This window comes from Melanerpes formicivorus, unplaced genomic scaffold, assembly GCF_026170545.1.
Source record: "Melanerpes formicivorus ecotype bairdi unplaced genomic scaffold, bMelFor1.0.p_v2 SCAF_51, whole genome shotgun sequence".
Lineage (NCBI taxonomy): Eukaryota > Metazoa > Chordata > Aves > Piciformes > Picidae > Melanerpes > Melanerpes formicivorus.
This window is the reverse complement of record NW_027142403.1, coordinates 3,338,647-3,365,702: the sequence shown is the minus strand read 5'-3', so window position 1 is coordinate 3,365,702 and position 27,056 is coordinate 3,338,647. Positions and strand designations below refer to the sequence as shown.

The window sequence follows — 27,056 nt, the reverse complement described above, 5'->3', positions numbered from 1 at the left end:
CTTCCACCCTACCTGAAGCAAAGCACAGGTGGGCACAGTAGAGAGTGAAGGACAGTACGATGCCATGCTTGCACATCCCTGACCCTGTGACACAGGCATCACATTCCTGGGGCCAGCGTCTTCCTGGTGCTGTGGCCTGTCCAACAAAAGGAGGCAGACTCCCATGTTGTGCCCCTGTGCCAAAGGAAGTTCCCAGGGCGCTAGTGTGTTCTTTAGGTGACACAGAAAGGCAACACCAGTAACCATCCATCAACGCTGTAACAGCGAATTACATGTCATTCTCAATCAGTTCTACCCATAATTTCCCACAGGATTAAATGTACTATGTAAGTTACATTGGTTTTGTAGACTAAAAGAGTATTTGAATAGCATTCAAGAGAATATCCAACCAGGGTATGAAATTCCACATGTATAATACGCAAAATAGCGAAAACGTGTCTTTCATGTTGGAACGAATCACAGCCAGGTAGCACTTGGTGAATCGCCGACTCTGACAAAGGTCCATCAGGGCTAAAGCGCTCCCCTAACTGCCGTTCCCCATCTGGCAGCGGCACCGCCGCAGGAAGCCTGCGCTGGTGAACAGTCCTACCGCTGAGCAAGCCCTGCGCCTGGCCGCCGTGGCACGACCGCAGCCGCCCTGCTGCTCTCGGGCTCGGTTCGGCAAACTACCTTCGGAAATGCAGCTGGAAGCGCAAATGACAACCAGCAATACACGAGCTCTGCACTGGATGCTTCGGCCGCCGCAGGCCGGTTCCCCGTGAACAGAGACCCGGGTGAGTTCGCGGCTACTTCGCGCCGGGCAAAGCGGCCGGAGACAGTGCTCTCCCGCGGCGAGCGGGAAAAGGCGTGCACCTCCCCGCAACGCTCTCACCACGCAGCACAGTAGCTCTGAAGCCGCAGAAAGGCCTGGGGGCAGCTACCACCAATCCCTCCAACCCGAGCAACGGCTACCCCCCTGGCGGCTGCGCCTCCCGCCCTCACTATCCACACCCGAGCCGCCACTTCCTGCCCCGCGCCGCTCCCGCGTTGCGCGCGCAGGGCTCTCCCCCGGAAGCGGAAGTGTGCGGCGCTGCTGCTGCCGGCGGTGCTTTTGCTGCTGCTGCTCGGGGTGTACCGGCTCCGGTGGTGTGCTGAGGCGGCGTGGGTTTTGCCGCCGCCCTTTCTGGTCACTCTTGTATTCTCGGCGGGGCCTTGCTCCTCGCCTCCGCTATGCACCCCGTTTTCCAGAGCAGCCGGCGCGACTTCACCTTCGGGCCGTGGAAGCTGAGCGCCGCCCGGACGCACATTATGAAATCGGCGCAGGCCGAGAGGTGAGGCGGGCTTGGGGCTGCCTGGGCTGTGTGGGGGTGTGCGGCACGGTACTTCTGCTGCTCCCTGTCCCTCCTCGGTTAAACGTTAGGGCTGAGGCACGGGGAGGAGCGTCGGCGGGGCTGGGACCTCACTCCTTGACAGCGAGGGGTTTGGGACCCCTTGTTAACAGCTTTGCACAAGAAATAAATAACCTTTTGTGGGCGGGAAAGACGCTGCTTGGTCTGTTACTTTGCGGAGGGTTTTGCTCTCTCTTTCTTCGAGGTTAAGCTTGCCTCTGACTTGAATTTTTCAGTTGTTTTGGTTTTTTTTTTTAACGATTGCTAACAGATTTGGAGCTCTGTACCTTTGTGAGCCGAACCCTGTTCATTAGAAGCATGCTTTTCTTAATGACTTTATAATTGCCATGTAAGGTTCTCTTAACTGTGCTTCACAGACTGTCGTGAGCTATGCTAAGGTAGCGGTTTTCATTACGAATTTATTACTTGCTTTCTTCTGGCACTAGTAAAATGCTCCTGCGTCAGCATCAAGTTCTTAAGTCGTGTTTACAAATGCGGACCTGAGCAGTTGATCTGTGAGTGGCATCGCTGATCTTAGTGGCAGTTGAACTTGACAGATACTTCCTGCCCTCAGTTTCTTAAATACATGCATGTAAATCTTGTTTGTCTTGTTAAGTATATCTTCATTCACGTTGTTTTTGCCTTCACTGAGGGTAGTTTGTGTGGTGAAGTCCCGTGTTAGAGTGAGCTGTGTGAAACTTCTTTAAACGTCATTATACTGATTTTACTTTTTTTTTTATTTTTACTTTTTTAACGGGGGTGCTGGTGGACAAAAAGCTCAAGAGGAGCTCTCAGTGTGCACTTGCAGCCCGCAAAGCCAATCAGATCCTGGGCTGCATCAGGAGAAGTGTGGCCAGCAGGTCGAGGGAGGTGATCCTCCCCCTCTACTCAGCCCTGGTGAGACCCCACCTGGAGTACTGCCTCCAGTTCTGGAGCCCCTATTACAAGAGGGATGTGGAGGTGCTGGAAGGTGTCCAGAGAAGGGCCACGAGGATGATCAGAGGGCTGGAGCACCTCTCCTATGAGGACAGACTGAAGGAGTTGGGGCTGTTCAGTCTACAAAAGAGAAGGCTCCGAGGTGACCTAATTGTGGCCTTCCAGTATCTGAAGGGGGCCTACAGGAAGGCTGGGGAAGGACTTCTCAGGATCTCAGGGAGTGATAGGACTAGGGGGAATGGAATGAAGCTGGAGGTGGGGAGATTCAGGCTGGAAGTGAGGAGGAGGTTCTTCCCCATGAGAGTGGTGAAACCCTGGAATGGGTTGTCCAGGGAGGTGGTCGAGGCCCCGTCCCTGGGGGTGTTTAAGAGCAGGCTGGCTGAGGCTCTGGCCAGCCTGATCTAGTGTGGGGTGTCCCTGCCTGTGGCAGGAGGGTTGGAACTAGATGATCCTTGTGGTCCCTTCCAACCCTGAATGATACTATGATTATACTATGATACTATGATGATGAAGTATATCTTCAATCACGTTGCTTTTGCCTTCACTGAGGGTAATTTGTGTGGTGAAGTCCCGTGTTAGAGTGAGCTGTGTGAAACTTCTTTAAACGTCATTATACTGATTTTACTTTTTTAACTGTATCTCTGCCTTATAGTGGATTAAAACCATGTTCCTTTTTCCATCTTTATCCTGTATTCAATGCCTAAAATAATCTTCTCAGATGGCTTTAGACTAATAGGCCCTTGAATTTTTTTAGTTACAGACAAGAAAACTTGAAGCATGTGATTTAGTCATTTTAATATAATGAGGATTCAAGATCCAGCTCAGCTGCACCAGTGTTCTGCAGGGGAAGGAGGGCTATTAGAGTGTCTCATTTCTATGCCTGTTCTAATAGAAGGGCTTTGTAGGGTGCTATCTCTTAAAAATGAAGGGCTTTATTTTAAGATCAGGAGGATGCTAACTTGCTTCATTATCTGTGATCCAGACAGAGATGTGAACTGCCAGTCTAAAAATCAAACTATGTGCTGTACTCATCTTCTGATCTATTGGAGTTTTTTAACTGTAGCTGGTTTAAAATACTTGCCTCTGTAATCTTCAGAAACTACTTTTGCCTGTTTAGATGTTTTTGAGACACACAATTTCTCAGAACATGTTTTAAAAGGCTGATAAGCAAAGTTGCAGGAGCCACAACAAAGGACTGAAAGGACACAGAAGATTTTGCAAGGCAGGGAAGCTCAAAATTAGCCATTCACCTGTAGGTCTTGGTATCTACAGCATGAAATCCCCCATACAGTTCCTCCATTTCAAACTGGCAAAGTTGGGAGTTAATCCACCCAGCTGTAGTGCTTTTGGTCAGCTTCCTTTTTAAGTGTATTTCTCTTGGCATTTTGCCTATTTTTTTATTGCTTGGGAAGTATCATTAGTGTCTGCAGGAGTTTTGTTTCTGCCAGCCGCATCACAAAACAAATCCTTTAGTGACCTCAGTGGAAAGGTGAAGGATCGGATATGCCATAGCAAAGAAGCTTCTGTGCTGGAGTTGGTCTTTTCAAGCCAATAGACCCACACTTGCTGAGATGGAAAAGTTCATGCCATTATTCTGCCTTCTCTGGCAAAGACAGGATTGTATTCTCCAGCTCTATTCAACGCTTCTGTTTCACTTTGGTTAGCATAATGTTGTTTTGTATGCGAGGTTGCAGAATAACCACTTTGATACAGGAGTGCTTCACAGCAATGTGAAAGCTGCCATTAGCACCTCAGTGTATTTCCTAAAGCTTTATTCTCTCCAGGTGTCATGTATTTCTTTTTGGTCTTGATAAGTGAAGTAAGGAGTGGTAAGGAAGAAGAGAAGAATATGAAGCCTTTTGGTATATAAGGTTGATATGTGTATAAAGTGGTGTAATATATGTGTCTGTGTAGTTACATATGGTGTATGTATATACACATATAAGCTAGTATAGAGCCTGATGTAAAACAAGAGAGAGAATGAGTGAGATTTCTTGGAAGGATCATACTTGTTTAGTTCATGCAGTATTTTGTTCAGCTGAGTCTGTGGCCTTCATACTTAAATTTGCATACTCTCTGTAGCTTAGAGAAAGTAGTAGAGCACAGTAGTGTCCTCTGTGCTTTTCACATACTCTGCCAGGATTGTTTGCAGGGCCTTTTTGTAGCTTTCTAAATTTGAAGGTTTGGGCTACTGACTTTAAGCTTGCTGACAGCGAGGGCTTGTTTCCCAAACTTGTTTTTGGTCACTTGAAGTAGTTGTTCATATAACACACAGGGATTTGCTACAGTAGGTTGCAAGCTGCTAATTCATGCTTACTAGATACTTGATTCCTTTTGTTCAAATGTGATGGAGAAGGAATGCTTTAGGAATACTTCAGTGGTGGGAAAGTCAGGTTGAATCAATGAGTCTTCAGCTTGTCTCAAATGATTAAACTGAGAAAGCAACAAACCTTTGCAGAACGTGATGAGGACTGGTTTTCTGCATTACCATGGTCTAAAGAATACATATTCAAATACAAGGACTGCTTCCACTGAACTATAGCTGACTTCTCTTCATGAGACTTCTACTTTTTTGTGCAGACTGGCTGATGAATTGCACATGCCTTCCCTGCCAGAGATGATGTTTGGAGACAATATCCTGAGAATACAGCATGATCGTGGTTTTGGAATTGAGTTCAATGCAACAGATGCTTTAAAATGTGTCAATAATTGTCAAGGTATGATCAAAGTGGCTTGTGCAGAGGAGTGGCAAGAGAGCAGGTACAGTATTTTATCACCAAGTGGGCAAGTACTGGTGTGTTGTGTGTGAAAACTGTCATAAAGGTGCTGACAAAGGAACAGAGCATATGGAACAGGCTGCCCAGAGAGGTGGTGGAGTCTCCATCTCTGGAGACATTCAAAACCTGCCTGGACATGTCCATGTGTCACCTTCTCTCAGTGAACCTGCCTCAGCAGGGAGGTTGGACTCAATCTCTAGAAGTCCCTTCCAACCTCTACTGTTCTGTGATCTTGTGATTCTGTGATGTTGCATTTGGTTCTGCCCTAGATACTGTGTGTGATCACAGAAGTCACTTACCTTTTCTTTGCCATGATCATCTTGCCTGTTAAATCGAGCCAACTATATTTTTCAGTTGTCTCTTGGCTTTCTCAAAATAAACTTGTTTAAAATAACCAAGTTAAATGTGGCTTAATGCTGTTTCTGTTTATTCAAACTCCTAGAGCCTCAAGCATTGCAAGATTGTGTTGTGTGGCATTTCCAAGTGTTCAAAATTGTAGCCTTAGGAATATAGCAGAACAGTTGTCATGTATGAGAACTGATTGTAGTGCTTAGCATTTACCAAATTAGTTGCAGAGCATCTAGAAATAAAGCACAGAGAGAAATCAAAGCTGTCATGAAAACTGAGTCAAGTAGCAATGATGTGTGTTATCAGCAAGTAGAGTTTTGCTTCCTTAAAAAATGGCCATGAAATAGGCATTTTTCAACAGCATGGAGCTAAGATCTTTACTTTGCCTCTTGGGACAGAGACAGTATTAGCACAGGAATTCGAGTAACAGTTTTCTAGCTGTGGTGGTTTGGCCCTGGCTGGGGGCCAGATGCCCACCAAAGCTGCTTTATCACTGCCCTTCTTAAATGGACAGGGGAAGGGAAAATACAACAAAAGCACAGGAGTCAAGATGGAAGCAATGTAATAAGATGCAAAGGCCATGCACAGAAGCAAAAGCAAAGAAAGATGTTATTCTGTGCTTCCCATCAGCAGGTGATGTTGGGTCACTCCTGGGAAGCAGGGCTCTAATATGCATAGCAGTGGCTCTGGGGGACAGGTGCCATCAATGAATGTCCCCACACCTCCTTCTTTCACTTAGCTTGTGTATCTGAGTTGACATCATATGGCATGGAATACCCCTTTGGCCAGGTTGGGTCAGCTGGCCTGGCTGTGTCCCTCTGTAGGTCTGCCCATGCCTCAGTGTACTCTTGGGGCAGAGGAATGTTAGAAAAGCACAGCCTTGGTGCTCAGCAGCAGCCAAAACACCTATGTGTTATCAACACCCAGCTACAGCACTGCAAAACACAGCACTGGAAAGATGCTCTGGAGAGAATTAACTCCAGCTCTCTTTCACTTCTCCAGGAGTGAAACCGAGCACAGTAAGGAAGTTGTCAAGCCATATGATTGGACTTACACAACAGACTACAAAGGAACTTTGCTGGGAGATACTGCAACATTAAAGGTAACTCTTTTCACCTTATTAAATGCTGCTTGCATATTTCAAACACAAACCACTTTTTTAAAGCCATCATTTACCTTTGAGGAGGCTTCTGGAAGATCTCACATGCTTTCTAGTTTCAGATGTCTGAGTCTAGTTTGGGTGTTTCAGGGCGCTCAGCATGTTATCCTAATCAAATCATGTCTTCAGTTTTAATAGCAGACTGGGGTCTTTAAAACATTCTAGGATAATGTAAAAGGGTGCCTTAGCCTTGTGTCCCTTAGTGAGGACTTCCTTGGAGACTAAAGCAGGTGGGAACCTTCAGCACTTGCTGCTTGTCCCTCTGAAGTCCTGGGCTCCTCATACACAACAGAACTATCACCTGTGTAATGCTCTAGTACCTTTACTCTCTGTTGTTTGCCTGTTTGCCTAAGGGGATGTGTAGATCTGGCTACTTGCAGTGGCTGGTCATTTTTCTGCAACAGTTACTTCTTGAGCAACCTGGTCTAGTGGAAGTTATGCCCCTGTCAAAGGGGCTGGAGCTAGATGATCTTTAAGGTCCCTTCCAACCCAAACCATTCTATGATTCATATTTAAATTTACAGTCCCTCCCTTGTATTTACTTACTTTAAAATAAGACTGAAATTCCCAGCTGTTCTTTACTCTAGGCAGATTGCCTGCTAGTAAGTAGACAGTCTGTGTTCATTCACTAGGATGTGTTAGCTATAGATCACTTGGGTTACTCTGAAATTCAAAGGGCATAGAAATAAGCCATGTCTTATTTACCCATGGTCTATAGGCAGAAATATGTGAGTGTCTAAGGAGACCAGAAGATGGAAAACATACATGAACATGATTTCTATGAAAGCAATTTATTAGAGTCCTGTTCAGGGGCTGTACTAGGCTAGAGGTACTAAATGCATGGAGTCCTGCTTGTAACCCCAAACTTCTCATTTGTCTGTTAAACATGAGGCATCTTCAAATGCTTTGAAATACAGAAAGTGAGTGCAGTTGTTTGCAGCTGGAAACCCCACTGAGCACGTACCCAGAGGGAAGTTTATTTGGATTTTTCCACTCCTGGTTGTTGCTTTTTGCTTTGATTCATGTTTCCTCTTGGAAGGTTTGGGTTTAATTTTAACTTCCTTTTTTTTTTGTTTCCTTAAGAATCTGGGATGTTTTCAGCTTAGTGCTCTGAAAGCTTTCTCATTTCTAAAACTAGCAGTTGTGGGGTTTAAAAATCAGGATGAACTTCATGTAACTTGGCAACAAATGAATGCACTGACTGTTGTCAATCCTGTTTTGTTGTTTTTATTTTAGGTTGTTCCTACAACAGAACACATCAATACAGAGAAATTGAAAGCCAGGGAACAAATTATGTTTTTTGAAGAAGTACTTCTATTTGAAGATGAACTTCATGATCATGGAGTATCAAGTTTGAGTGTAAAAATAGTGAGTAGTGAGAGGTGTATACAAGATGTTCAGTGACTCAGTTGGGTAATGTATGTAAAATGCCATCACTTTCTGCAGTGTGCTCCTATTGGGATTTAAAGTCTTCTATGTTTAGCTCCTATCTGGAGCTAAACTATGGCAGTTGCTTTGCCACCTGATGACCCCATCCCAGCAGAGAAGAGGGATTGGGGAAAAAAGAGGAGATCTGTGTGTTGAAATGAAAACAGATTTAATGAAACAGCCAAACCTATACCAATGCCAATATGAAGCATACAAAATTGTACTCAGCCCAGCAAATACAAAATGGTCACAATAAATGGGAAAGCAGTTCCCTCAGAAGAATGGTAAATGAGCCCCTCCAGTGATGGGGAAAAGCAGGAAGAGCCAAAGCAGGAGGCTCTCTGGTCCCCAGCAAACTTCCCCCTTTATACTGATCATGATGGTCACAGTCTGGGATACACCTGTGAGCCATCTGCTGTGGCTGACTGGAAATAGCTAATGTCCTGCAGCCTGTGGCTGGCCTAGGATTCTGCCCCAGCAAAACCAGGCCAAAGGTTTAAAATGCAGGTTTTTTTATCCTCTCTCTTAGAAATACAGTTATCCTGGCATCTATGTTGTCTTGAAATCCTTGTCAGTTGCTTCGAGGAACAATCTTCCTTCATTCTGCATCCTGACTAAGAATCTTGTGAGATGCTGTCTGCCCTGCTGTCCAGTGATAACTGCAGCACATCAACAGCCCAAATTTTGACTTTATTACTGAAAGTTCCCTCATACTGTCCTTTGTTGTAAATGCTGGATGTAGGTAAATGCCTCCTTCAAGTAATGCTGAATGGAACACCTTTATTTCTGCAGAGAGTTATGCCTTCCAGCTTTTTTGTGCTGCTGCGGTTTTTCTTGCGAGTCGATGGGGTACTTATCAGGATGAATGATACAAGGCTTCACCATGAGGTAAACTTCCATTTACCATTAGAATGTTTGACAGATGTTCCCTTGCCATGTTACTTTCAGAGAAGACCTACCCTCATTCCTGTAATTTAATGCTGATGTCTGGGGGCATAAAGTTTACCTGAGCTGAACTTTCAGATGTATTTTATTGTGGTGGTGCTGAAATAGCAACCAAGTGCTGAATGCCATGGGGTAGGTATTGTATGAGCAGAGTAGGCCACACCTTGTGAAGTAGTCATTTAAATATTTTGAAGAAGTACAGGAGGAAAAATAGGGAACCATAAATAGTGTGGTACTGTTCTTATCCTTGTCTCCAAGTAAAGTTTCTTTGGCTTGTCTATTATGTGACTGCAGGCTCGACTTGCAAAGAAATGTCCATGCTACAGTGAGTTCTAGGAGTTGTAGCCTGCTTATTCTGTCTAGGTTTTCTCACACTCTAGGAGTTCTGAGTAAAGATTCAGTCATACATGTGCTCAGGTGATTCCTGGGAAGGAAAACATTGTTAAGCCTCTTTCTCTGTCCTCGTGAATTTGAACATGCGTTTCTGCTCCCAGGTGGAAATCTGTGGTCAACCAAATTCAAATGCTTACTAAATTCATTATATTAAAAGTGCTCATTTTGCACTGGCAGTAGATGATCATTGCTCAATTAATTTTGGCTGGTTTTTTTTCCTCCCTTAGGCTGACAAGGCCTACATGTTGCGAGAGTACACATCCAGAGAAAGCACAATATCAAGTTTAAAGGTACCGTGTTTTCTGTAGCCAAAATGCAAGCTGCATTTGAATAGCTCTGGGTGCATTTCTCAAAGTACATTAGAAAGTTTGAAAATGGTTTGCTTAGTATAGGTATTTCTATTTTTTGCCACCAAATATATGTGATGAAGTTAAGCTGTCCACATAAATCTCTAGAGAAAGGTATTAATTAACTACCTAACTTCCTAAAATATGACATTACAATCCTATGAGCTTCAGTATTTCATTTAAATGTCTGTAGTGGGTTTCATAAAACTAAGATGTTGAGGTGTATCAGTTATCAATAGCCAAATCTGAGCTACTCCAATGAATAAATTGCAGTGGGTAGAAGAGGTTAAAGCATAGGATCCCTTGTGAGGCCATCCTGCTCTCATCTAGAACTAGAACCTCAACAAGGCTGTTATGTTCAAATGATAAATACTACTTGTCTGTTTGTTTGTTTTGTTTGTAATTATAGCTGTTCATGAATGTCTCTGACTTTCTTGCATTCTTATCTGCTGCTTAAAAATATTAAATAGCTTTCCTTATCCTATCTTTTACACACAAGGAGTAAAAGACTGTAGGTGCATTTAGAATAGAATAGAGCAGACCAGGTTGGAACAGACCTTCAAGATCATCGCGTCCAACCCACCTAAACTACTAACCCATGGCACCAAGCACCCCATCAAGTCTCCTCCTGAATACCTCCAATGATGGTGACTCCACCACCTCCCCAGGCAGCCCATTCCAATGGGCAATCACTCTCTCTGTATAGAACTTCTTCCTAACATCCAGCCTAAACCTCCCCTGGTGCAGCCTGAGACTGTGTCTTCTTGTTCTGTGTCCTCTTGTTCATTTGAAGTGATAAGGCAAATTTTAGTAATCACTTCAGTTGCTTAAATCAGGTAAATTCTAGATTAATTGACTGTAAAAGTCTGGATTCTGAATGCCTTGTTTTTGGTTGGTTTTCCTTCCTTTCATTCACTTGCTTATCTTAACATTTTTTGCTTCTTAGCACGTTCCACCTTCCCTGTTCACGGAGCCTAATGAGATCTCCCAGTATCTGCCCATAAAGGAGACAATCTGTGAAAAACTAGAATTCCCAGAGAAGCTGGAGCCTAAACCAGAAGCACCACTGGAAGACACGTGTGTTAAGTCTAAATAAATATGACTTTATATGGACTGGAAGTCGACTGGAGATAATGTGATCATGTAACCATTGCCATGGGGGGGTGGTTTCACTACTAGTGGAATAAGAATTTGGCTATTTTTTCTGTAGCCCTGAGAGAAAACATTTCAAGCAAGTTTTGTTAATGATGTTGTGGTGGTGGGCTTTTGGTTGTGTTTCTTTTTTTTTTTAACCCTGTACCAGGAGTTAATGATAGACTGGTGGAGAGTTAAAGTTTTCAATGGCTTTAGAGAAAGACTCTCATGATTAAGAGTCTGGGTTCTGCTCAGTTCACTGGTTAGGCAGGAGTATTGTCTGGGTGCTCCACCACAAACGCTTCTATGAAGATTTTGTTGTTATTGCTGCTTCAGATTTTATTGAGAAATCATCCACAGTGAAAAAGCCAAAACCAACAAATAAAAAAACCACACACACACAAAACCCCAAAACCAAACCAAACCAAACCTCTGCATCGATTTTGAACTGTCATTCCCAAACCACACGTTTTGCTTGGGTTCCTTTACTGTGAGCTGATAGCTTACAAGGTTACTTTTTGGAGTCTCTGAGACTCTAGAGTCTTGATTTCATCTGAGGGTAGTTTTAAGGAGGGGGGGGAAAAATGTAGTTTGACACTATATAAAGGTAAAATTACCTTGTTTGTTAACCTCCACCTTTTCTCCTGTTCTGGAGTTAAAAGTTTCACAAAGACACATGTTGGTAAGTCAAGTGCTAGTTTAATCTCATGTCAGCCAAATTTCTCTAGGTAGTTCTGGAGGCTGTTACTGGGAGGTCTGTTTGCTGCTACAGTTACATAGCATATTGGAAATGCATTGTACTGTATTGGTCTTTTGTGGGACACACTGGATGGTGCCTGCATGGGATGGTTAGGTGGTTGTTGTCCTGCCTTGATACTCAAACTGCTAGGCTTAGGGCTGAGAAATAGAGGGGTGTTTAGTCTGTACTCCATAAAGGATATGTGGTATTTGCAGTTTGAGAAACAAGATATATAAGCCTTAAAAGGATGCAAAATCTATTACAGATAAATCATTTTGGTTTATTTTTAAAATTCTGTGAGTTCTGATATTAATAGAAGTGTGATCACATGTATAGTCATGGTTTTAACTCAACACTTTGTAAATCAAACTTTAAATATTTGTATTGCTTTTGGAGGTCCTAAATTATGTTCATAGCTTGGCCTGAGAATGAGGGAGCTAAACGAGACTTGTCTAAGTTTAGTGCTCACGCTCAAGTGAAGTGCAAGAAGCAAATGACTGTAGCAGAAAGCAGGCCTTGTGGTTTGAGGTGGTGGGAAATAAGAATATGTACATATTCTGATCTGTTTGGCTTCTTGCTTTAAAATCTTCATGTTCTACACTGCATGGCTTAAAAGGAACAACCCACCTCAAAGCCTGGTATTTAACCAGGTCTTTTTAGAAACTGTTTTCACTTAAAAGAAGAACATGAAGCTTTTAGGGGAGGGAAAAAAAAAACAACCAAGAAGCAGCCTACTGCCATCTAAGTTTTTTGTTAATAAAAATAAACAACAATAAACAACTCACTTTATTTCACTTTTATTTGTGCCAGCCTGGTCTACTGAATCAATCATACATTTGAAAGGTAGGAACTAGTTGCAGTTTTTTTCCAGTGTCATTGATTTACTCTAACCACTTCTCTGTGCCCTGTATGTAAGAATGAGAGTTAATACATGCCTGCCTCACTGAGCATCTGTGAGGACTGCTTTGTAGAAAAGTTATCATCAGATTGATTTACTTTTTTCCCCTATCAGCCCTATCTTTGGAATCCTTTGAAAGAGTTAGTGTGGAAAGTCTTCTGATCCACATGTAAAAATCAGTGAAGAGAACTGAAATTAGACAGTTTCTGAAAGACATTGCTATCAGCTGGACATGATCCAGGTGAGTGAATTTATGGCCACTTCCAAACAGATGTGAGGCCCTCTATGCTCCTGATTACAGTCCTAAACTCTGCTGGCTTTTTTTTTATCTTCCTGCACTTGTTTCCTAAAGATTTTAGTGTCAGGATAAAGAAGGGGCTGCAAATGAATACAGCATAGAAGTGATCTAAATTAATTTGGTAATAGAAGATTATTTAGGTCCAATCCAGTGATGAGGGATATGAGGAGAGAGTGCAAATGAAGGGAACAACAAATGGATGTGAAGAGAGATTTTGGTGGTAGAAGTAAATCATGGCACTTCTTTAAGCATATATTTTACATGTTTTAAAGGTTTTTAAGAACACAAAGCTGGTAGTGACTGAGAGGAGAAGTGCTGTAGTGCTAGCATGAAGGAAACCATATCTGCATTCATTAATTAAAATTGTGATTCAGGTTTGGCCAGTGATGCTAACTAACACTGAGCTCCACTGGGCTAAAGTACAGTGGGGATTGACCCACAGAATCAACACCTAGCATTGCAAAGGGTGTTCTGCATGTTTAGCTTATACTGTGTATTTTTATCTTATCCATCATACATACTAATTTGTAACCTGTTGGTACAGTTGTCTTGAATGGACTTGGATCTTGACTATATAGGTATGTGATACCCATCTATTGGGTGCTGTGCATTTAAGTAGAACACATGTGCTGGGGGAAATCACAACATGTTTAGAAATTCACAGTTACTACAAAGTAAAACTTGGAGCACTTTGTGACTCTTCAGCCACACATTATCCAAGAGCAGCAGTATAAACTGGTGTACCACAAGTTCTCTAGTCCAAATTTTCCCCAGAAGAGTACCACTTTGGGTACATCGTTGTAGGGGGAGGGAGTGGGGTGATTCTCCAGATGTTTTGTGGCAAGTTTAACATGTGGCAATTTATATTTTTTTTTCTTGTATCTCACTAAATGAAATGTACCCATAGTTGTTTTTATCTGAGAAAAATAAACTCATGTAACTATTTGTGATGCTGAATTCTGCACGCTAGTTAAGATGTTGTGTCCATGTTCTTTGGCCTGTCATCAGCCCCCTCTGGCTCGTGATGAAAAGAAGGTGAGACTGTTTCAGAACAATGGAACAGTTGCAGTAGTGGTAGCAAAATGAAGTCCTTATTGCTGTGTCTGTTAGCTTCACTATTGCCAAGTAATAGACTCAAAAGTAGGGAGAGGAGTTAGGGTACAAGTAAGGAAATAAGACTCGCAGTGGAATGGACTCTTACTGTTTCAGGCAATGGTTTTAAACTAGAGCAGGGTTGCACCAAGAGAAGCATGGCCAGCAGGTCGAGGGAGGTGATTCTCCCCCTCTGCACTGCTCTTGTGAGACACTACCAGGAGAACTGTGTCCAGTTCCGGAGCCCCAATTACAAGAAGGATATGGACATGCTAGAATGTGACCAGAAAAGGGCCGTGAGGATGATCAGAGGGCTGGAGCACCTGCCCTGGGAAGACAGGCTCAGAGCGCTGGGGTTGTTCAGTCTGGAGAAGAGAAGGCTCTGAGGAGACCTGACTGTGGCCTTCCAGTATCTGAAGGGGGCCTACAAGACAGCTTGTGAGGGATTTTTTCAGGATGTCAGGTAGTTATAGCACTAGGGGCAATGGATCCAAGCTAGAGGAGGGGAGATGGAGATTAGATGTTAGGAAGATGTTCTTCCCCAGGAGGGTGGTGAGACACTGGAACAGGTTGTCCAGGGGGGTGGTAGAAGCCCCATCCCTGGAAGTTTTTAAGGCCAGGCTGGATGTGGCTCTGGACAACTCGATCTACTGTGAGGTGTCCCTGCCCATGGCAGGGGAGTTGGAGCTATATGATCCGTGAGGTCCCTTCCAATCCTCTGATTCTGTGTCCCTGCTCATTGCAGGGCTGTGGGACCAGATGACCTTTGAGGGTCCCTTACAACACAATGCATTCTATGATTCGTTTCTATGATTTGAAGTCTTGAAAGCATTGGGCCAGTTTAGGTGTCAGCTACGGTATGCTTGGAGGAGTAAGGAATGTCTGACTCTTAGGAAAAGTGAAGCGTTTGCTGTCTCATAAACAACCCAGACCAAATATGTAAATTACTATGAAGAAAATTTGTCTGCCACACGAAGCTGGGACTCGGTGCTAGGCTGGTCTTCCTTAATCTCACTGATCGGGAAGTTTTGCAGCACTGAGGTTTGTGCACTTGCTCCAGGAGAGCTGCCACGGGAGGGCCGAAGCGTCCGGGTTGGGAGCACAGCGCCAGCTTACACCATTTCCAGAGCCTTTCTTCCGCTCAGCCCCTGCCAGCCGACCCCCCGTGACGGTGGGGCACCACCTCAGCAGTCGGAGGAGCCCGGGCAAGCAGCGGCTCCAGGACATTCACCGCCCTTTCCTCACTCGCAGAGACCCGTCACTCGCTGGCGTCTGCCCCTTACCGCCGGGTGCGGTCTCGCCTGCCCGTCCCGGCGAACTACATCCCCCGGCAGCCTCCGCGCCGCCGGCCTGCCCCTACCTGGCTGGCGCAGGTGTCCGCGGCGGCGCGGTGCTTTCTGGAGCTGGGAGTCCCTGAGGAGAGGGAAGACGGTCGGGCCGTGAGCGGGACGGGGCTGTTCGGGCCGAGGCAGGCGGCATGGACAAGCTCAAGCGGGTGTTGAGTGGCCAAGACACGGAGGAGCCAAGCGGCCTGTCCGAGGTAGCGCTCCGCTCCCCGGCACCTGCCTCCCCGCCGGCGGGGCGTCCGCGCGCGTGTGTGAGGGGAGCTGCGCGCCGGCACCCGGGCCGCGGGAGCGCAGCCGTGAGGGGAGCGGCACCCGGGGCCATCCCTCGGCGCGGGACCGGCCTGTGCCTTCTCGGCCCGGTGCTGGGCCTCCGGCTCCCTCGGGGCGGAGCCGGTCTCTGAAGCTTTCGCTTTGCACTTCGGAATCCTTGTGTTTTATCCCGGGAGCCGGGCTGCGCTGTCTGGGAACGGGGCCCTGGCTCCTGGGTTTTGTGAGGGGGACTGACTCGGTCTCGCAAGTGAACCCGGGCCGGCCGGGAGCAGGCAGACTGGTAACGGCGAGCTCTGAAGCGACGCGGGGGAACGGGAGCGTACCCCTGCCCTTGTTCGGTGCAGGCAGAACCAAACCAGCCCCGCAAATGCCGCCCCTCTCGGCCAGTTTGCTTGGAGAGCCGGTGGAAGAGCGAAAGGGACAAGTTCCTGGTGCTGGTGTGGGCGGGAGGCAGCGCTCCGTCCTTGGGCACTGCCCGGCCGGCTCCTACAGGGCTGCGCTTTGGCAGCGCCTGCGCTGCCTTCCCATGGGCGACTGAGAGGGAGCTTCAAACCGAGGCTCCCTTTGAGCTAGAAGGGCACAGTTTAGCATCTCGGAGGAACTTTACCGAGGCTTTATCAGTACGTAGAGTCTTGCAGTCTTTGTTTGTCTCCTCGTTTCTAGGTTATTGAAGGGACTTCGTTAAGTTGGGGCACCAGAGTGAAAGGCTTCATTGCTTGTTTTGCAATGGGATGCTTGTTCTCCATCTTGGTAAGCACTTTTTCTTTGCCAGAGCTCCCTGATACTTGAGTTTCAGGAGCCCAAATAATTGCATCCTTGCTGCATGCTATTGCTGCTCTCTACAACTCCCTGAAAGCCGGTTATAGTGAGGTGGGGGCTGGCCCTTTCTTTCTGGTAACAAGCAATAAGTTGAGAGTAAATGGCCTTGAGTTGCACCAGGAGAGGTTTCGATTGGATATTAGGAAAAATGTCTTCACCAAAAGGGTCACTGGGCACTGGAACAGGCTGCACAGGGAGGTGGTGGAGTCACCATCCCTGGGGATGTTTAGATGAGGAGCTTAGAGACATGGTCCAAGAGTTGTGTACAGGGAGATGTTAGGTTATGGTTGGACTCCATGATCTTAAGGTCGTTTCCAATCAGGCAATTCTATGATTCTGTAGTTTTTATTGAGTCTTTTGGGAGACATCTGACTCAGTTCCAGTTTGATCCAGTTCACCAACCCATAATGAGAATGCTAATAAATACAATTTAGTGTGTGTCTCATACTGCAGCTTGAGTTCTAAAGTTTTCCTAAGGCTTCTTTTGTGCTGTGACTCTTTTTGGGTATACTTCTTTTACAGCTTAAAACCAATACTAATTTATTTCTTTCCCTTCCTCTCGCTAAATGTTCCTCTTTAGGGTAGCTGTCTGCTGTGGGTACCAGTGAAAGGACTGACACTCTTTGCAGTGTTCTATACACTGGGCAACATTGCATCAATTGGAAGGTAACAACGTTTATGAGTTCACTAATAAAGATGAGAAACAAAAGCAGAAAGATAGGTGAAGGCCCATAAGTGGTAGAAACTGTGGCATTTGTGTCTGAAGATTTGCTGATGTGGATCATTCTCTTGTTGCTGAATTTCAAGGTACAGCATTTCCCCAGCAGTGCCCAGAATGGTAAAGAAAATGTTTATTTTGTTTATTGTTATTAGCAATGCAGTTGAGGGAAAAGAAGAATCAAGCTCATGCTTTGATCATTGAGTTGCTTTGATTTTTGTTGGTATTTTTTCCCCCCTCAGGATAAAAAAATTCATTCTTTGCCATTCAGCATTTGCTAATGTTGGTGAATATATTTGGCACAGTCTCTCTGTTTAATAAACCTTCTGTTTAATAAACCTTTGTGGCTGTTGAGGTTCCTGAAGCATAGTCTCACTGACTTTGTGACAAACTCAACCTTCTGTGACTGAGGAAGCTTAACTTGGTGTCAGAAAGCACAAAAAATTAAATGGGAACTAATAAATTAAGATGGCAGAACACTTAATAGAGTATATGAGACAGAACTATGAGCTTACATAAAACTTTCACCCTGTATAATTTGTGCAGTATCACTCACCAGGGCTCTACATGAGGGTTGCAGGTCTGGTAAGGTATCAGAGGCTGAACCTAGTCCTTTATGTAGAGGAATTGAGCTGGATTACCCTGCAATCCATGCAGAGCCTCTGGTGCTATTGAAGAGCAGATTGGAAAAGCATCTGGCAGGAATTACCTATTTGGAGCCAACCTTGTCCTGTGCAGCTGGCTAGATCTTTCTGCTCTGCTTAGGTTAATTATAACTGAGCAAAATAATTGAATGAATACCTTAAACAGAAGCAGGGATGGATCTTTGTCTCATTGTATATCCTGTTTCTTTTGTTACACAGCACTGATTGCTGGAACACTACGTACTGATGCCCCATATGACAGCAGACGATTCAGTATGACTACTCCCCTTAAGTAGGAATCTTGCCTGCTTTCTTTTCTGCCTTTCTACCACTGTGTTAATTTTGTTTTGTTTTTCACAGCACTCTCTTTCTTATGGGACCAATGAAACAGTTGAAGAGGATGTTTGAGCCTACACGTTTAATTGCTACCACTGTTATGCTAGTGAGTATCAAAGGAATCTGTTTTAACTTATGCTAGCCTGTGAAGTGTTTTACCTTTAAAGTCCTTTCATATACATTGACCTAACTACACCTCAAGATGTGTTTGTGGCTCTGCTGTTTGGTTTGTGTTTGTTGTTTGGGGTTTTTTTTTAATCAAACATCCTGCACACCTGCTGTTGTAGAAAAGGATGTGTAGCACCAGAAAACCACCTTCTTCTTATGAAAGACTGAGCTGAAGGCAGGTTGTTACACTGAATGAGCTCTAAAGGTCTGTGGTCAGCCTGTGTGAACCATGCACATGCCTGCCTTTTTGATGTGCTTGAGGCCCCAGCTTGTTAGGCATCCTCTTTTGCATAATTTTGTCTTTTTGTGTTCTATCTGACTTGCTTTAAAGAGCTCTACAGGTGTTTCTGCCTTGATAAAAATCAGCATTTCCTGCCAACAGAGGAATTCCTATGCCTTGGTCATCTTGCATTAAAAATACAGAAATCATTCCACTTAGCTGATTGCTTCAGGTCTTGAAACTTTGTGCAACAGTGAAACTGCAAATTCAACATTGGGCCCAAGGCAGCTCTTGGAATTATTTTTGTCTCCAGAAGATGGGAATCGTGGCCAACTTTCTGCTGAGGGTGTGTGTGTGTGTGACAATGTGATGTTTTGTCACCAACTTCCCCCCTTTCTCTTGGAGAATTTAAAATTTGGAGGGTGGTTTAACAGAATCATAGAATGGTAGGGGTTGGAAGAGATTCCCTGAGATAATTGGGTCCAACCCATAGTATCATAGTATCAGTCAGGGATGGAAGGGACCACAAGGATCATCTAGTTCCAGCCCCCCTGCCACGGGCAGGGACACCCCACACTAGATCAGGCTGGCCAGAGCCTCATCCAGCCTGGGCTTAAACACCTCCAGGGACAGTGCCCCAACCGCCTCCCTGGACAACCCATTCCAGGGTTTCACCACTCTCATGGTGAAGAACTTCCTCCTCATGTCCAGCCTGAATCTCCCCACCTCCAGCTTCATTCCCCACTCCAGCTTCATTCCCATGCAATAGAGGACCACTTAGGGCAGGTCACACAGGAACGTGTCCAAGCAGACTTTGATGATCTTTAGAGAAGGGGACTCCACAACCTCTCTGGGCAGCCTGTTCCAGTGCTCCATCACCCTCACAGTAAAAAAAGTTAACTTTCATGAAAATGGCCTCGTTTTCAGTGGGAATGTCTTCAGAGTATTCACTTGGCATCAGCTCTTCCTATTTAAACATCTAGAGAGGCTGCAGGCAACTGATGGAGCTTGAGAAACTGACTGTGTATGCTCCCAGATGAACAACAGGCCTACTGCATGGTGTGTTTGTTTTCTGTGTACTTAGGATGCCTGGAGTCAGGAGAATGCTTGGAATGTTGTTCACTGGAATAAACCCAGTTGTTAAATGTATGATGTAGCATTGAGCCCAATATACAAATCACTGCCTTTAAAGCTAATGAAAGAACTGCATTGAATGTCTATAATCATAGGTGAGGCAAGTGTATGGTTTATTTGGCAATGCATGTGTTACTGTCTTGAACATGCAGAACTAAACAGACTTATTTTTTCACTCAAGCAGAAGAATGCACATTATAATCTGAAGTAGCACGTGGTATCCTTATCAAATGGTTGGTAGATGTTGATGAAGGGAGATCAAGTATCAGCATCTGCCATTGCTAGATGAGCTGTTGTGTCTTAAACTGAAAATGAAAACTTGGAAGTAAAAGGAGGACTAAAACAGAAGATGATCCAGAATGGCAAACTATCCCCAAAGACCTCCACTGTGTCTTTACTACAGCTAAACTCTGAAAGAAGTGCCTCTTTGATTGGCTGTGCTGGACTTGATATTAAACCAAGGAGAGCTGCTAAGCAATAACTGAAAGTTCTTGGAAGTATATTGTAGCTTTGATTGGTAAAAGTTAAGTAATGACACAACATCAGTCCCATGGTAACCTTGAGAGTCAACAGGAAGTGTGGCATGTAGAGAAGCAGGAAAACTAGAGTCACAATGGAAAGGCCTTACCTACACAAAACTGAAGTGTGGTGCCTACCTGTGACAGCAGGAAGTGAGTGGGGTGGAGTTGGAACCTGCTGATGTTGCAAAAGAGCTCTAGGTTTTGCAGCCATAAAATGAATTTGACTTGCAGTGTAAGAAGGAGGTGCTGGAGTGGGTACAGGGAAGGGCAGTGAAGCTAATGAAGAGTTTGGAGAGCATGTTTTATGATGAGAGGTGGAGGGAGCTGGGATTGTTTAGCCTGAAGAAGAGGAGGCTGAGAGACCTTACTGCTCTCTACAGCTCCCTAGAAGGAGATTGTAGTGAAGCCAGTGTTGGCCCCTTTTCCCAAGTGACTGAAGACAGAGCAAGAGGTAATGGCTTCAAGCTGCACCAAGGGAGGTTTAGATTGCATATGACTTTCTTTAATGAAATAGTGGGTCATTGGAACCAGCTGCCCTGAGAGGTGGTGGAGTCACCACCCCTGGAGGTGTTCAACAGATAAGTAGATGTGGCACTACAGGTTATGGTCTAATAGTCATGGAGGTGTTGGGTAGAAGGTTGGACTTTGATGATCTTAGAGGTCTTTTCCAACCTTGATGATTCTGTGATTTTCTGGAGACAGCAGGCTGCTATCTCTTCATTAATGCACATTAACAATACAACAGCAAGAGCATTTTGAGAAAGGAGGGAACTCTTATGCTGAATTGGGTAAAACTAGGAAATTATGTAACCTGTTTCTGTCTCTGGGAAGGAGCCCACTTTGGTGTTTCAGTATCTATAAAACTGGAGTTGTTTCTATGTTTAATAGAAATTGTTTGTTTTCTTCTAGTTGTGTCTCATACTAACACTGTGCTCAGCTTTCTGGGTGAGTATGAGTCCTCTGTGTATGTAACTCAAGTATGGTTTAAAAAGAACATTCTTAACACTGTTGCCTCATCTGCTGTTTCTCCCTCCCTCCTCTTCTCCCCTCCTTCAGTGGCATAAGAAAGGACTCACCCTCCTTTTCTGCATCTTGCAGTTTTTTGCCTTGGCATGGTAAGTGATTTCTTCCCCCCACACTCAATTAGTCATTGTACCTAATGTCAGTAGCTTGAGTTGAGCGGATTGTGACTTTGCATGAGTTAGAGGAAAGCAAAATCTTTTTACCTCCTTGTTCCCCAAGATGTAAAGCAATTGATTCTTGATCTTTCACACCATTTCAGAGGCTTTGGAGGTGGAACTCAGTGCTCTGTTTCTGGAGGAAGTTCCTTTGAACACATTTCGTTTCTATGAACTTGGAGTAAAACTGGCCTTTTCCCATCCCCCCCCCCCCCCCACTTTTCTTCCCCTCCCCTGTATTTGTTAGTCCCTGTCTGGTATTACTTCGTTCACACTCATCTTGAGTCTGCTTGTTAAAGGACCCATACATGCCAATGAAATGAACGTGCCAGTGGTCTTCACATCAACATAGGCTCTGTGTAATGTCACAGAAGTAGTACAGAAACTGATGCAGACATCTAGCCAGCCCTCAAGCTCAAAGCTTCATTTTGGTTGTCTGTGTCACTGTTACCTGTTTAAAGCATTGTTTGTGAGTCTTAATCTGACATGAAGAATAACTTTAGAAATCTTTTTTCTTAGGTACAGCATTTCCTTCATACCATTTGCAAGGTAAGCTTCCCTTCTCCTTCACCTTTTGGCATCTTGAGGTTTAATGATACAGAAGATCAGTATCTAGAAGTGTTGTGATGTATGGCTTTAGAAGTTTTTCCATGCTGGTGTTTAGCGGGAGGAAATACATGTAGTTAAACCTGAAAATGAATCTAAGCGTTTTCTCTAGTGGGAGAAGACAATTGTAACAGAGAGGGCTTCCTGTAAGAATATATGTGCTGACCACACACTAAACTCAAGGTTTCCCTTTGGAATGCCAAAATGTTGACCCAAAATGCTACTAGACAAAGAGTGTTCTGTGTTCCCCCCGCCCCGTTCTCCCCCATGAGCACTATTCTATATTTGAGCACACAGTTCTCTGTCTTGCTCCATCATAGAATCAGCAAGGTTGGAAATGACCTGAGAGATCATCCAGTCCAACCTATCACCCAACACCTCCTGACTAACTGAACCATGGCTTCAAGTGTCACGTCCAATCCCTCTTTGAACCACCTCCCAGCCTTCAGTGCATCACCTCAGAACCAACTCACAGGGATCATTTCCATCCCTGCTGGGCAGGGGGGCATTGAGAGGACCACTTGCTTCTAATGCATTCATGTAGATGTGCAAATTATGGCAGCACATGTATTAATATATATATGGCCAGCTGATCTTGAAAGTCCTCAGTGCCAGTGTGACAGCAGCATAGAATGAGTCTCATCAGGCAGCATGACTGAGGTGACTCATTTTGTTTTCTTTCTTTCTTTCTCCTGCCTGTAGGGATGCTGTGAAGAAATGTGTTGCTGTTTGTCTAACCTAACAGGAGTACTGGATGCCTCACAAAGTTCTTGGAAGTGTAGCAGAACTGTGTTATGATCACTGTGTATTTATTTTCCTAATTCTGTCTTAAACACGTGCCTTTCAGCTTGTTATTAGAAGCCCCTTGTGTTAAATCCAGTGTATGCAGTTGCTTAATTGTGTAAGCAATGGTGTCTGTAGGAAAGGGTGCTTGTGATGAAATGAAGTTCAGGCTGGCAGAGCTGAGTAGACAGAGATGCAGAGTTCATTAGGCTAATTCTTATGTAAAATCATGTATTTGGTTGGTTTTGCCAAAGGGACAAAGTAATACAAGAAGTCTGTAAAATGGAGACCTCAGCTGATGGGACCATGCCAGTCTGGAGGATTTCTTTTCTGAGGAAAAAGAAGTCAGTTGCCAGCTGATTTCTTCCTGCCAACTTGTTGGGTTTTTGAAAATAGCCTTATCTTACTTAATCTTTGCACTGTTTGCCTTAGAGAATGGAATAATTGCATTCTTCCTTCTCCTTCTAAAAAAACTAATTCTAAATGAAAAAAACAAACCCAGCTGGTTTAGAAATGTTTACATCTTTAATGAAGTATATCATTCTCAGTTTAGACTGCTGGAGTTTCCTTTAAAATAAACACAAGGGACATTTTCATCTGTGAAAGCTTGCAAAATAAGGTCCACAGGATCTTTCAGCTGCCAGGAACCTGAATTCTCTGCCTTGCCTACAGCTAATGGCAATGCATACAAGGAAGGAAACTGGAAATCTCCATGTGAAGCAAGGTGCCTCTTCTCCCCCCCAGCTGTAGCATAGGAGCAGTGCAAAGCTGAGGGCATGAGAAGTAAGCAAAGAGAGAACTGATTTATGTCCTTACTCAGAGGACAAACTGTTGATAAGCTGAAAGCAGCTATTGTTTAAGCAGTCTGGGCCAGGGAGAAGACATTTTCTACTGAACTTGTAAATAAATTAATTCCTTTTTTTTTTTTTCTCTGTAAGTGGGATCCCTTTCATTTCTCCTAAGGCTCTTGGACTACTGAACTTAATCGACTTGGAGGAGAAAGTTGCCATCCTCTATTGCCTTTTTTAGCAAAGAAACCATGTAGCTATCTAGCTGCTAGCTCCAAACAAATGCTGAGCAGTCAGTTTCTACATTCCAAGGCCACTCTACATTCTCTTTATCTTCTGGGCTGTGTGTAATCATTTACTCCCCCAACATGGCAGTGATCAGTTGTTTAATATCTGAGCACAGATTCCTGCTTCTGCTGTGCAAGATCCTGCTTAATTTTCACCCTTCCCCTTACCAAACTGCCTTGTTGGAGTCAGGGTCTATGAAGATGATTACCTACTGGACTTTGAGCTGAAGCCTCTCTGCCTCCCTCTACCAAGAGTTCAGTCATTTAATAGCATTGTGTTTGCATGGCAAGCACATCCCTGACTTGTACCACAAATATTGCAATGCAGAAAAAGCCTAGATCTGTGTGGCAGTAATAATGCCAAATAATTCTGTGGCTTCTAGAAGGTTACTAGGAATTGAGATCATTCCAAAGCCTTAAGCCTAAGTGTCCTTCTGATAATTTATAAAGCACAGTACCATCCTGCTGGTAGGATCCTCTAACAAATACTGCCTTTTGCAGGATGGTATAAAAGGGCAATTTTAACAGGCTCTCTGGGAATTCCAGCTGTGTAGAGTTACTGCTACAAAGGCAGTTGAATGGAAAGTGCCAGCCTGAAAACATGGCACTGATAGAGGGATGAATCAGGTACACAGGGTGATGTTTGAGTGCTATATTTTGGTGCTCCCCCCCTCCTCAGGATTTGGATGTTAGTGTTGAAATAATGAGATTGACTATTAGTTGTCTTGAAGGAAGAATTAGTTAAATGCCTAAGAGAGAGTGGGAATTAAAGAATACTGATACCTCTTTTCCCTGACTGATCTCAGACAAATGTCTAAACTGATGTGTATCTTCTTTTTGTCTTGGGGACTAGGTTCAAAACCTAATTTACATCTGGCAGAAGGACCCATATTAGTCTTGTATTAGGACTTTCATAATGTTTACAGAATTCCCTTGTATAAGGGCAACTGAAATGCAACCCTGATGCCTTTTACATTCCAATATTTCTTTAGTTTTCACATCTCTGGCTGTTCCTGGACAATACTGCAGGTATAGTGTATTTCTCTTCCCCCTTATCCAGGAAAGTTATGTTAACTCTGATCATCATTCTGGGCTCATCTGCAGTCAACATAATGAAATTTCACTTCTAGGGTTCTTTCTTGGAATACTTCAGATCAGGAGAAGTAAAAGCCTGTTGCCTACTCCTTGACTCAGTTGTGCAGGATTGTGGTAGCATGACTCTCTAGCAGTTCCTCTAGAAGAACCCTGGAAATGGGCATGCTGAATACCAGTTTTTCAACTTGCATATTAGCTAGCTGCAACTTTTTAGCTGGCTGTTGTGTGCACAGCCACTTAGAGGTAGGAAATTTAGGAAACTACCAATACATAGCAGGTAAACTTGAATTGATGCTGTAATTCAGCCTCACAATAAGAAAGCAGAACAAGTGTTTGACAGCACAGAAGGCTAAGCAATTGTAACCTTAAAGGAACAAAAGCCAAGGAGAGATGGCAAAGACATAAGGATCACCAGAGTGGCCTTTGGTGTTTTCTTTTCCTGTGGAGGTTAGGCAGTAGCAGGGACTCACTGTATTCTTGCCAATACATGAAACCTACTCAGGGTTTATTATTTCCTCTACAAGCAGCTTTGATTTAAAGTAACTCTTCCTTATCAGAACAAAACTCTTCAGATTCTTGCTCATTTCTAAGTGTTTGTGTTCAGGTTATTGCCAAGTTTAGCAGCAAAATATTTTTTCCACTTTTTGTTTAAATGCTTTCTGTGTTTTTACCTAATCAGAGAGCAAACCACAGTGTGAATCTTCCTTTGTGACCAGTTTCAATCTGAATTAGCTTACACCATTGGTTTTAATTTAGCTTGCCTTTTTTTAATCATCAAAACTACTTTGTGTTAAATTGTGATGTCATCCTTTGGTTATCCACTTGGCAGGAAGCATGATGGGCAATTCTGAAGCCCTCTCCTAGCTTTTGATGTCCTTGAAGGCAGGAATGGTTTCTATGCACTCTACTGCAAACAGAGACATTTGTGGTTTAAATCCACAAAACTCCTTCCTTGCTGAGTTGCCTACAGCACTTAACTGAAGGCTGACTTCCCTTAAGAAGCTTGCATGATGGTCACCTCTGTGGGATTTGGTGTTCTGTCAGGAAGAGGGTTTTGCCTAGTTTTGCTGTTGGTCAAGGTGCCTATCCACTTGTTTGGCATTTTGCAGTATGCAGATAATAGAACCTTAACCAAGCAGCCTTAGCATACAGTTCCAGCATGAAATAAGTGTATCTCAGATCAGCCAGCTTTCCAGATACAGCAGCAATGGAGAGTGTGGAAGTCATCTGTTCCCAGAGTACAGTGATTCTATACTTAAAATGTGGGATGTTTTTTCCCTGTTATTTCAGAAGTTTGGCTGTGTTTTATGTGACCAAGTTTGTTGTGAGTACTGCTACTCTCTGGGATGCTTCTGCAGGGAAGATACAATTTCATCTTGTTTAGTAGGGAGGTTGTTCATGAGCTTCTACAAAAAGCAAGGAAGAAATTTAAGCATCAACATGAAACTAATTCAGGGAATCATGGGGATTTTGTTTCTTTTAAAAAACTGAAAAAAAAATGTGTTAGGGTTTGTCTTTGAATCCTTTACTATGCAAGTCTGGGGGGAGGCTTCTGTCCAGGGGCAGGATGACAGGTTTGAATTCATTGTAACCTGGGAGTCTATTGCAGCTGGTGCACGATGGATTTGGAGGCTTGCAGCACCAAGTTGCTGACCTTCAGTCTGAAAATCCTGTCTTTGTAGCTGCCTTCTGGAGCAGTGTGGGCCATTGAAGTTCATCCCATTTTCCTCTGTGCTAAGATACTGAAAGAGCCTCTGAGTTTTTGGCAAGAAGTGGTTCTTGCTTAGTTTCGGTACTTAATCATGTTGATGGAAGTGAGATCGCTGTTGCTGTTTTAGATGCTCAGAGCTGAGGAGGAGGATCTTTAAACACACATTTGTCTTAAATCCTGATGTTTACAACCATAGCAAATCCTGCCTGGGGAGGACAAAGTGCAGAAATGGTATCTTTTTCTTAAAACCATGTGCCTCCCTGTAATGTGACAAGGCTAAATGTTCTTTAGCAGCTGTGGGATTGGTTTGTAAAATAAACCCCAAGCTCTCAGAGATACTTCACAATGTTTTATACCGTTACTGATTCTCTTTGCTCTTGTGCTTTTCCTCTGTGTTTAAACTGTTTGATTTCTACTTTGATAAACACCTTTTCTTTCCTAACTGACAATTTTCTCTGTAATGAAGCAAAACCTTTACTCAGAAGTGCTGGGAGTTCTTCCCTTCAATAAAGTTACCATTGCATTGAGTGAACTACTGTTATGGCCAATGTGATTTTTTGTAATGCTGCTG

At 44.0% G+C, this 27,056-nt stretch overlaps 2 protein-coding genes across 2 annotated transcripts; both read left to right on the top strand.

The window, feature by feature from the left end:
• The first annotated feature begins 1,088 nt into the window (after positions 1-1,088).
• TIPRL (TOR signaling pathway regulator) lies at positions 1,089-13,738 on the top strand. The gene is made up of 7 exons (XM_068160650.1): positions 1,089-1,310; positions 4,884-5,063; positions 6,431-6,530; positions 7,824-7,955; positions 8,808-8,903; positions 9,581-9,643; positions 10,647-13,738. The coding sequence occupies exons 1-7, from the start codon at positions 1,210-1,212 to the stop codon at positions 10,794-10,796; spliced, it is 822 nt and encodes a 273-aa protein (XP_068016751.1). The 5' UTR covers positions 1,089-1,209; the 3' UTR covers positions 10,797-13,738.
• A 1,425-nt stretch (positions 13,739-15,163) lies between these two features.
• On the top strand, positions 15,164-27,017 carry SFT2D2 (SFT2 domain containing 2). Its single transcript, XM_068160648.1, has 8 exons — positions 15,164-15,401; positions 16,141-16,227; positions 16,877-16,962; positions 18,019-18,100; positions 20,947-20,982; positions 21,094-21,152; positions 21,735-21,764; positions 22,524-27,017. Exons 1-8 carry the CDS (start codon positions 15,339-15,341, stop codon positions 22,561-22,563), a joined length of 483 nt encoding a protein of 160 aa, XP_068016749.1. The 5' UTR covers positions 15,164-15,338; the 3' UTR covers positions 22,564-27,017.
• Positions 27,018-27,056: the final 39 nt, after the last annotated feature.